At 39.0% G+C, this 12113-nt stretch overlaps 1 protein-coding gene across 1 annotated transcript in view; it reads left to right on the top strand.

Annotated features, from left to right (window-relative positions):
* Nucleotides 1–12113, top strand: part of LOC139733492 (uncharacterized) — a 35280-nt gene continuing 23167 nt past the window's right edge. The window contains exons 1-10 of the mRNA XM_071644304.1: nucleotides 1–130; nucleotides 1567–1669; nucleotides 2385–2448; nucleotides 3113–3223; nucleotides 3622–3738; nucleotides 8170–8310; nucleotides 8782–8991; nucleotides 9692–9785; nucleotides 10877–10999; nucleotides 11962–12041. Of these exons, the coding sequence (XP_071500405.1) occupies nucleotides 1–130; nucleotides 1567–1669; nucleotides 2385–2448; nucleotides 3113–3223; nucleotides 3622–3738; nucleotides 8170–8310; nucleotides 8782–8991; nucleotides 9692–9785; nucleotides 10877–10999; nucleotides 11962–12041 (1173 nt within the window). The remainder of the gene's footprint in view (nucleotides 131–1566; nucleotides 1670–2384; nucleotides 2449–3112; nucleotides 3224–3621; nucleotides 3739–8169; nucleotides 8311–8781; nucleotides 8992–9691; nucleotides 9786–10876; nucleotides 11000–11961; nucleotides 12042–12113) is intronic.

Below are 12113 nucleotides of genomic sequence, written 5' to 3'. Positions count from 1 at the left end.
ATGTCTCTTCGAACGCGAATGAATGGCTTTACGGGTTGGACGAATCTCCGTCTCAACAAATACGACATGCTTCTCAATAATGTGCTCATGGATTTGCTACAGGGAACCAATCTGAAAATGCTGTTACAAAGTAAGATTTTGTGTTTTATTTTGATGATGATTCGTGCAAGTCTTTGTCAAATGTGTTGTCTGTTGACTGAACACTGTGTTTGATGTGTGGCAGCGCGCGCCAATGCAGTGTTGAGTGATTGTTGACAGGTCTTTGTGAAGTAGATTATTAGCTACCAAGGAGCTAAAAACTCTTTTGCATTGTTTAGCTTGAATGCTACTTAAATCTGTTCACCATAGAAAGCCCTGCCTGCCGATTGTAACCTCAACCTTATCAAGGTCTAACAGTTCAGAGAAGTGATAACTTGGAATATATTGATTTATTATTGTCTATCGAATTTGTTAAATAATAAATCGTACTTATTTGTTGTTGAATGTAGCCAGTTTAGTTCATATCTGAGACTCAAAAGTCAAGTGGACACAGGCAAAAGTAAAAACAAAAGCTTTCTCATTTTATGTGATCTAGTCTAGAAGATCTATTCCATTTTAAAAGACAATAAAACTCTAAATAAAAATGACCTCAAAACCAGTTATATTGTAGCACAGAATTTGCATTGTGGCTCCAGGTATAGGTAAATTTAGATGAAAATCTCAGTCTCAATATTGTGATGCTATAAACACTGTGCAAAGTGGTAGTAAAACTAAGTAAGTGAGAAGCAAATATTTACTGTATACGCTATAATTTTCGCGTACATAAATTTTCGCGAATTGCCGCTGTCACACATTTTCGCGAGTGGTTAAATTCGCGATTGGGGGACCAGAGAAAATATGAAGTGGCAAAGAAAGTGTGAATTTTCAACTTACTAGCAAATAAGAATGATACTAGTTATACACTGCATGAAAAAGACTTGCCAAACTCTGTGAACTAGTAACAGTTAAGTTAGAATTCAACATTTTTGAAGTGGTTAAGTCCATCGCGCTAGATTTCTGACGAGTGGTCCCCTTGCGATAATGGATTGGCTCTCTACAGTATTCGTAAGTAGACGTGGACGTGCGTAAACAAGCTTAGCCAGTATGGTCTGTTCGGTAAGCCGTGACATGGTATACTAGTACTGAAATGTTCGTATCATCAAGGCAAGGGATTCATTTTGGAAGGTAATATTTTCGCGTGTTGTTAATTTCGCGAATAGCTCCCGACTCGCGAAATTCGCGAAAATAAAACCCCCGCGAAATATATAGCGTATACAGTAGTCAGGCAAATGCTTTGGCAGTTGGTGTTTTGAAGAGGAATGTACTACCATACTGTAAAACACGATATATTCACGGCATGAAAATTTCGCGAATTGCCACTAGCGTCCAGTGCATATTGTGTAGGCACGAATTCTCACATGCATTTTAATTTTGCAAATTTTGGCGCTCGCGAAATTCGTGAAATTAAAATGCACACGAATATTCCTCATTTTACAATAATCATTATTTAATCATTTTCACTGTTCCTCTTCATTTGACTGCATTCAGGTATGACTGGAATTGACAACAAAAAGTTGCAGAGTTTTGATGGACTGACCCAGCAGCAGAAGGCCACCAGACTTGAATGGATCGTCAAGGAACTGAAGGAAAAGTATGGACTATAGTTCAACAGTCATCTTCTTCTTTAATAGTTGAGAACTGTGAATTAAAAAAAAAAAATATTTAAGATGTTGGATATGCAGCATGTGACAAAGACTGGTGTGCTTCTCTTGAGAAGGAACTCGGGTAATGAACTTATGACAAAAAAACAACTCAAAACTTAGCCAGACTCACATTTACAGACAGATAACACTGTCATGTACATATTATAATTTGTCTGACAGAACAATTTGTTCTGTATACACCATGGTATTTTTTATTTTTTTAATATCAAGCTGATAAAGTGAATGAATCAACATCAAAAACTTTTGACAGAAAGATCGGTCTGTATCTCGTTGTCGGAGATATGTTCCGCGGGGACTGCGTCTGTCTTCAAGGAATGTCTATGGAGGAGTGCTGATAAAGTAAAAAAAATAAACGACTCCTCTGGACAGACGGATTTTTCTGTCTAAACTTTGATATAAGCACATTCTGGAGAAAAGTCTTCTCTGATGTAAGGAAACCCCACAGACACAGCACATTTGTATAAGAATCATAATCACTCCCTGCTTGTGTATTCTCCTCACTGCTTGTGTACTGATTTCTTACCAGGAGGTATCTTTACCTTCAGCTGGCCAGATGCAGAATTTCTGTATTGAGCGAGCAGATGAATATTTTAGTAATAACCAGTCAAATACTTAATTATTCTATTTTAATTTCTTTTTCAGTGAGGTGATACCAGGGGATATATTTGTTGACTTCCGGCTGTTTGCCATGCGCCACGCCGATCATGTGAGTATAACTGTGTAAATGTGCATGGTCAAGGCAGAAGAGTTTTCTTGTCTCTTGAAGCTTTTATTCCGTTTGAACGTATCTCAAGTTGTTTTTCTTCTGTTTTCTGTCTCTCTCATCATCATATTTCATATATCTTTCTGAGTGTATCCGCTATCATGCTGCTTACACTCCACTGTAGTTCATCCAAGGAGGTATTACTAGGCTTGCCTAGTACCTCCTTGGCCACAAGCGGATCTAAAGGGGGGTTGGGGGGGTTGCACCCCCCCCCCCCCCCCCAAAAAAAAAAAAAAAAAAAAAGAAAAAAAAAATCCGGGGACCATTTTTTTTTTAATCTTATCTTTTTTTTTAAACTTGTAAGTTTATTTTTTTCTATTTATGTATTGCACATGGCAATGACCTCTATACCAAAAATAGTGGTGTTTTAGATGCAAGAAAACGCCATTTTCACACACAGATTTTCAAAAATTCTCCCTACTGTGGGAAACCCCCCTCCCACACCCTCCCCCCCCCCCCCCCCCCCCTTTATAAAAAGCTAGATCCGCCCCTGTTGGCTCATCCCAGTATAGCTTCTTGGAGCTGCAAGAGATACGACCTCATTTGATATCTAGTAAAAACTTAGTATGAAGTAAACCTTTTTGTTGATTGTCTCCTCTGTGTTCAGGTGTTTGATTTGCTGTGGAGGTTAGTCAGCCACGATATCTGGTTCACTTGGGACCGCCTGGAGTACCTCACACACAGTGATGATAAGGTTCTGTGTGAAGTGCCCTTTGAGGTGAGTCATAGAAGTCCTCACTCCCATAATATCTGATGTTGATTAACCCTACCCCTGACATCTTTTCAGACACCAAGTAACTTTCCTAAGACATATCTATGACAAGATAGCCATGAATGCAAGTTGTGCTGCAGCAGTAAATTTGTCCTCCTTTAAGCATAGATCAATGTAGGCACTTAATCACACTCTAGCTATAGGACAAGTAAAAACTCTGTGTTCATTTAGAATTTTCTACGGTGGAATAGTTTTAACCAGTTCAGTTATGGCAAGGTGAAGTTTGCATAAATGTTGATGTATTCATGATGAGTTTGTATTGACCATTTGAAGCCTTCATGCCGTCATACACTCTTGGTGAATTTGATAGGGTTTGAACTTTTTGTATCCTATCTGCTGTGCAGTGGACCCCAAAGCCGCCTCCTGAGAAGAAGAAAAAGAAGAAGGTGAAATACAACAAATCTCTGCTCTCGGGCTTTGGAGGAGGATCCCTGATTGCTGAAGCTATCCCATCAAGCCCGGTAAGTCAGCCAACAATTCATTGCTGTTCTGCTTTTCTGCAATAGTTTTTTGATGTGTGACACTACCATTTAATAACCCAGTTGCAAACAGCCTTGCCAAGTAATCTGCTGATTTGTGTGTGGCTTTGTGCATCATCAGTGTACTCAGACAGCACATACAATGTATTCTACTCTGATAAGAAGTAATACCATATTTCTGTGCTAGATGCATATAGATGAGCTTAGAGCTTAAAAATAAAGAGATACCAGGTAATACCAAAGAGGAAAAAATAACAAAGTAGAGTTTGTTATTCGTAAATGCCTGGATTAAAAATGAAACATTTTTTTTCTTTTTTTGTGCAGAGATCTTTTGAATGTCTTTGAAAAAAATATCATTCATTGGGTTAGTGAACATTGCTTCATGCAGCATTTCTCATCATTTGTAGAGACTGTATTATTAATGAAGGGCTTTTTACACTTGTAAATTTTTGCTTAGCCCCGGACCAACGGTGGGGCTAAGGGGGGGTTAGCCCCACCGTTGGTACGGGACTATCCTTAGCCCACTTTCTGTTTACACTCGTTTTTGCCAAAGTGGGCTAGCCCCACCGATAGTACGGTACTATCTGGCCCTGCAAAATAGCAGGGGTTAGCACCGCAATTGCGGTGCTAGCAAGTGAGTGTAAACAGAACGAAAAAATAATCCTGGGCTAAGCGACGGAGACGAAGTGCGACCCTCACTGACCAATCAGAAACGAGGTAATCAAGTGCTGCCGGTGCGTCCGTGTACGTGTACAGTACACAGCGTAATTATGAATATTCATGTGGTTTGGAAAGTCCGGGGCTTAAGAAATACGAGTGTAAAAAGGTCAGTTTTCTCCTTAGCCCCGGACAAGAGATAGTACGGGACTAATTGGCGAGTGTAAAAAGCTGAAAAAATTCTCGCTATCGCCAATGACGTAAAAAGTACCCGGATGTTGATTTAAGCGTCATTTACGGTGCATTGTGGGATAGTCCGGTAGCAAAGTCACTTCCGTTCGTACGCGCGTGATACGTGACTAATGCTATTTACACATACAACTGACTGTATTCTACGTGTACTTCCGGTTTTCTCGACTTGAATTACAGCTTTAATATGATTTGAAATTTCTCCATTCTTAAGAAATTGCTGTTAATACGTCTATTGGTTGTTGCTGCGAAGCTGCCATGTGTTGTTCGCGCGACAATAAATGAAAAAAATCCGCAGAAATAGGACCCTTACTGGCATGCGAGACGTGACGTGGCCGCGTGGGTGAAGTTTGCGGGTGACTCCACAGCGCAGTACGTGCACGCGCTACTTTTAGTAGTAGTAGTAGCACTAGGTACTAGTAGTAGGCCTAGTGCCTGCCTACGTACATTGTACGTACAAGTGTACTTACTTGGAAGAAGTTGCTTTAGAGACAGGATGAATTCGAGATCACTGTTCGTTCCCGATTGTGTTCGCGACATTTCGACAGAGAACAAATTAAAAAAAGATGGGCATTCCATGACGATATACTGTATATCCAGGTGGGTGAATATTTTCCAGCATATTTTCAGCGTATGCAGAGATGACTGATCTGTGATGTGCACATCGATCGCGTGATCAAGCAGTACGCCGTACCGGTATGTGTTATGTAATTAGCTTATGCGCTGCGTGCAGTGGTGCATGTTGACCGAAAGATCGGTCTGTATCTGTCCGTCGGGGAATGTTCCGCGGAGACTGCGTCTGGCTTCACCGATCCCCTCCGTCTACGGAGGACAGCGTTAATGGCAAAATATAAAAGAGTCCTCCGGACAGACGGATCTTTCTGTCTACGGTGCATGCTAATGCAAGGCCGGCCGCCGGCGGGGACTATGTAGTGTACGAGTATGACAGGCCTGGCCACTCGCTGGCTCGGGCGGCGGTACGGTACAGCGGCCTACTGTACTAGTACCCGTGGTCGGCGCGGCGCTATAGGTAAGGTACACGTACGCGCACGCTAGCGTTGTGCAAATTATGCCCCGCGCCGGAAGTGCTCTTGCTACCAAGTGCACAAAATCTTGACGAAAAAGCCACATCCGGGTACTTTTTACGTCATTGGCGATAGCGAGAATTGGTACGGGACTAACGATAGTCCTGGGTCAGAGAAAGTCCGGGGTTAAGAAACACAAGTGTAAAAAGCCCTTTAGAGCTGAAGTTTTGAATTCGATAACCTCATAAACCCACACCTGATCCCATCAAATTTTACCAGCATGTTAATCAAACCATGTACATCCTGGCATGAATAGAAATTTCTTACCAGTAGTTACATTGTGTTCAGCTCAAATTTTTCACCTGCATATCACGTGCAGCAGCTTTCACATCTTATTTCTGCTAAGAAGAAGAAAGTTGTACATGTATGCCTTGAGTTTTGCACCTTGATTATCGTACTTTTTAATCTGAAGTGATGTTCCTAGTTTATGTAGTGCGTGCTTCTTTCATAATTAAATTATTTCATGTTTACATTTCAAGCGTAATGCAGTTTTAAGAAGTTTTAATTTGTACCATAAAATGTGTTTTGTCAGCTTGCACTTTGCTTGACTTGCTGTGTTGTGAATGACATGTTGTACCATCAGCCTTTCAGAAGCTCCAGAGATCAGTGTGAAAAAAAGACACAACTCGTCCCTCAAAGAACAATCTCCTAAAATGAGTAAAATATGAGATAAACATCTATCAAAAAAGATTTTACAATATTTAACCTATCATTGAGGACTTGAAAGGTTTGATTCTAAAGTTTTGTGTGACAAAGAGCCCACTTAATAACAAGGAGCAACTCTGTGTAGAGAGTTATAATCAAGAGATGAACAATTTTGATTTTTTTTTTCTTTTTCTTTCTACAATGTAGAGGGCATGCATGATGTCATGAGCCGTGGATTATATTTTGTCCATCTGCTTCCCTATCACAATCTGCTTGAGCACCTCATGTATTTTCTAGCTGCCACAATGATGCATGGAAATATTTCTGAAGTGTTTAATGCACATAGAAATGTGATTCCTTGTAAAATCATGCTGTTTGATGGACTGAAATTCATCAAATGCAATTGCATTGTAGCCGCGTAGAGTATGATACATGTATGATATTCACATCCACTAATTTTGCTTCTTGTTTTTAGCAGACAAACATCACATAGCTTGAAATGCACATCTGCCTTTTTTTTTTTGTCATTGTTGTGCGTAAGTCTGTGTGTCACGCTTGCTGTTTGTTTGTCTCACACCACACTCACTCCGAGCAGGAACCAATCCCAGAGTCCCCCGAATTTGATTTGACCTCTAACCTTGACCCCATGTCCCCCGTCACCCCTTCATCTTCCACCCGCCTGGCGTCTTTCTCTGCCAGCTCACGCAGCGAGTTGCAGGCAAGTTGTTTCAGGTTTGATGCAGTAACTTTCAGTGTACATGGCATGTCCATACTTTTTCTTCTTTTTTTTTGCAGACACTGAACATGTTATTTGCTACCTGTGTAGTGTTTAAGCAATGCATGTGTAGTAATCTGCATAGTGTTACAACTGAAATTCACTATAATGTAGGCCTGCATTACAAATGCAGTCACTATATAGAGTTACCTATTGTAAATGCAGTATTTAAAGCTACTCATGAAAAATCAAATGTGTGCTCGATGTTTTAATAAAGTTTCATCATAAATTGATGGCTGCAAAAACTGTTTTCAGTCCAATAAAACATGTAACTATACAATGAATATCATGGACTATTAAAAGTTATTTAAGTATTATATTGTACATATCACATAGCCATACAGAACTCTGCTAGAAAGTACAGAACTATGTTCTGTATAACAAAGCAAAAAGTGAGATAATGAATCTGCAAAGAAAGTTTATTTAAACTGTAGTGCTGTGGGCCATCACAATCAATGTCATTTTACTGGTTTGTTAATCTTTATCTTCAGACATAAGAAATGCTAAACTTAGTGTTGGCCACATGATAGAATTGCAAAATGCAGGTTTTCTTGATTTGTCCTTATTTGTTTAATTTTGAAGTGAAACCCATTCACATTTGAGATGTTTTGTGATTTGTGCACCAATTATTTCATTGTGTGTGATATTTATGTTCTTTTCTTTTTTTTTACTTACAATCCCTACTTGTAGCTGTGGATTGATAGTTGGACAGATTTTGACTACAACTGTACAAGAGTGTAGTACACTTGTATTTTCTCTGTAGGTATATCATGTATTTTGATATCTTACTGATCACAGACCTTGTCTTCTTTATTGGTTTGTATTTTCAAAGTCAGGAATATGTTTTGAATTATATAATAAATATAGATAAATAGATAATTTTTTCCCTGAATGTGATGTTTGTTGCATTATTTCAGGAATCCATATTTCCGCTTGATAACTAACACAGACTTGTCTCCTGATTGAAATCATTCACATCACTTTAACCTTACCCTCTTCCAGGAATCAGAAAGCCCCGAGCCACCGGAGCCCAAGCACATCCGTTACCCCGGAGAAGACTTCTGCAAGAAGTTCAAGAAGAAACCTCACCACCGGCCACGCCCTGAAGACTGCATCCTGGAAATGGTTTCAGTCATGCTGAATGTGAGTCCCTCCCCTTTTCTCAAACCTACATATTCATGCCAAACTTTGGTTTAACCAACAGAGGTTCTTTAATGCATCTTTTTACGATATGAAGAAAGTTGATTGTGTGCCGCCATAGTCTTGTAAATGTTAATCATGGTCTTGAAATAATGAGAAATTTTGTATCCCCCCCCCCAAAAAAAAACAAAAACAAAAACAAAAAACCAGAAACATTTTTTCTTTTGTGGGGGAGGGTTTCAAATTGCTATTCTGTACAATTACTTGCATTTCATACTTTTTTTTTTGTGCTCCTTTTCCCTTTCCCTTTTGTCTTTTTTCTTCCTTCTTTGTTTTCCTCTTTTTTCCACAATCTCTTTTTAATTTGCTGCTCCTCCTTTCTTTCTCTTCCTCTCTATCCATCTTCTTCATGTTATGTTTCCTCTTCTCCTCTTTTTTTTTTTTATTTATGTTTCCTCTTCTCCTCTTCCACAGAGCACCAGAGAAGGTCAAAAGCTGAATGTGGAGGTACTGGATGACCTGGTAGACTCCAGGGTGCTCTGTGAGCTGGTCAATGCTTTCTGTCCCGGGACCTTCACCACCGAGGTCCTCCTCAATGACCGCTGGACCACCAACCTTGCCCTCAAGACTTTTGAGAAGATGATCCGCCTGGGCACCCCAGTCGATTCCTCAGACCTACTTGAGGTGAGCGATGAAAAGTCCTCCTAAATTCAGGGGATAATTTTGCAACTCAGATTTGATTAGGAATTTCAGCTGATGAACAACATTTTATATGATATCCTGTACACTTATATGGAAGAAAACTGTAACACAACAGATAGTTTGTGTAGCTGTGGTGTAGAAATGCATAGGAAATTGGAATGCGATGCCAGAAAAATTATTCCCTGTGAATGATTATGATGAAGAGATGAGGTATCAGATAAATAATGACCTCTCATGGGTGATCACCTAAAGATGTAGTAATGTGTGCAATCCATGTTTCTCCTTGGCAATCGTTTTTTCCTTCAGGACAATTTAAACTTACATCATTCTCTATGTAGTGCTATCATTCAGACTTTTGCTTTATTTACCTTCCTAAGCCATCACGAGATAAATTTTTGATTAAACTTTAAAGCAAATGTCAATTTATTCATCATTACACGTATGTCCATTTGCTCATCTTTCCATCTGGTTGTCCATTGGTACAAGATCATAATAAAAAGTGTCATAGACTGTGCTATACATTGTCAATGGTAAAAGATTGTTAAGCTTTTAATAGATTAAATAGAGAAGAAAATGGTTACTAGAGTTACGGACGACAGATAATGGCATACTTCTATCCTTTGTCATGAATACTGATGTATATTATATATTGTCTTCTCTTTCATTTTATTGTTCACTCTAGGCTGACCCTGAGTCTGTGTGCTGTGCAATGTGTGTGTATTTTATGTGTGGCTTCAAACTCCGCCAGGCAAAAGGTGTCCTGAATAGGCTGGTGAGTCCAGATAAATCAATTCTTTCTCTTTACTGACATGTCTTTATGTCACTGAAAGTCTAAATTACAATGACTGGAATGTGAACCAATAGACTCCTAGACATTCTAGAGTGTAGTCACCACAAATGATAACATCACAAAACTCTCTCTAGGTAATATACAGCAAATACTTCTATCCAACCCTTTTTGATATATGATTGCTACAATCTCCAAATAATGCATGTTTGAGACCAAATTGCAGCAATTGAAGACTTTCACTTTATGTTTGTAGGATCATGATTAACATACATTGAAATGATAAAAGTTGTATTGATTGTTAATCCATAAGTCTAAATGCTGCTTGGCTAGTTTATCTATCACGTCCCAGTCTCTCATGGGCTAGAGCTGTATGTGACACAGTACAATGCATTATGCTCCATGTTTTCATACATCATACTACTTAGCCATTGTATAAGCAATGCCTATCTACATTTGCTTCTCATAGTAGTCTGCGTTTGCAGACTTTATATGACGCAGCTATATTTAATAGTTTGTGATGCAGATCTGCCATCTTGATCTAACATGGCTTCTTGAACGTTTTATGACAAATTTGCTACTTTTATAATTGGTATATGATTCATCACGTTGTACACCAGGGTACTGTCATAACCCAGGGTACGGCGTTATGTAGCGCCATCTCATGACCATTATCATACAGTTGTACAATGTTGTCATGGTGACTGTTTTCTCATCATCAGCGCCGACATAAATCGGCGCGGCAATAACAATCGCAATGCCGATTTTCTTTCCATGTCAACTTTTAAACAGCAAAGAGTACAACAGAGCATGTAAATGAGAAAAAAAAGTAATTATCTGCGTCCATTAATTTGTGCATAATAACAAACAAGAAAATATTTTTGTGCATAATAATACTAAGAATTATTTTTACACATTTTTGGTAACCCAGGGTACAGGGCTAGAAAATAATGATTAATTCAACTAAATGGCAAATTTTCATTTGGTATCCCAAGGTACCAAATATTGCATCATGTCACAGCTCCAAACTCACAAAGTCTATCTCTCCTGCCATGTTCTCCCCTTGGGGTTTGTAGAAAGAGCTGGAGCATTTATTACGGGCTGCATCACATGACCTGGACCAGCTGCCAGAGATCTTAGAGGACGTAGAACTGATCAAGAGACGGAAGGAGCTGAGAGAGACGGTGGAGGAGTGTACCCAAGGTGATTCCTCATTCTCTGAGAGCTAGCTTGCTCTACTCAGCCACATTATTTCATATTTCAATCTGTACAACATATTTTAGAGTTTGTGAGCAAAGGCACTCACCATCTTCACACTTTCATCTAGGGGACATCTATGAAGGGTTTGATCAGATATATATACATGTATAATATATAAATGTGTGTTCTTTTTTTCTGACTAATTTGCTCTCAGCCAATCAGATCCAAGGATTTCAGTAAGTTTTCACAGTTTGTCAGAAAAAAAAAGTATCTGACAAAACGCTTCTTAGATGCCCCTGCTGTCTCCTTGTTAGGACAGAAAGACATTTGGATGTTTCATGTTAAAGCTCATAGGTATCGTTGACATAATGACTAAAATTATTGATTCATGGAGTAAAGATTAGAATTCTGTACCTTCATAAAGTGTGTGAATAATGCGAATATCAGACCATGTGACTTCCTCACACCTTTCCTCTGTCTCTATTTCCAAAGTTCTTGCATGATAAGAATCACTTAACCCATTGAGGACGAGTCCCGAGTATACTCAGGCAGATGTCTATGGGAAATACGTGTTGCAGCAAAATCAATCCGTCCTCAATGGGTTAATATTCATTCATGTATTCATTTTTGTATAAAGCTTGTGATATTAGTCACCTGAGTGTATAACTTCAGCTCTTCACCTTCATGAGAAATTATTTAACATTTCATTTTTCCTGTGGAGTGGCAGGGTTTTATTGCACCAAGTACCTCTATATATTTTACCATTGATAAGTTTATAGTGCCTGATATGCGGATCTTTGACAAGTAAAATTTGGTCAAACTTTAGAATATAAGAAGATAATGAGGATGAAGAAATGAACATGCTAAAGAAAGATCCTACTTCTTGCACAGCCAGTCCTGCAAAGTGTGAGTTGTCATTATTGCCATGGACATCACCAGTCTTTAATACTTTGGCTTTGATACAGAGAGGGTATTGATTGAGACCAAGTTTGATGTGGAATCCTGCAGGCTGTGGTGGAAGCATATAGACACTGTACAAGAAGAGGTAAGTGGAGATGATATATATATATATATATAGATAGATAGATAGATAGATAGATGGATGGATGGATAGATA

This window comes from Diadema antillarum, unplaced genomic scaffold, assembly GCF_040938485.1.
Source record: "Diadema antillarum isolate AM-2024a unplaced genomic scaffold, OU_Dant_1.0 seq00000481_RagTag, whole genome shotgun sequence".
NCBI lineage: Eukaryota > Metazoa > Echinodermata > Echinoidea > Diadematoida > Diadematidae > Diadema > Diadema antillarum.
Note: the sequence above shows the minus strand (reverse complement) of the source record. Positions and strands in the feature narration are given on the sequence as shown.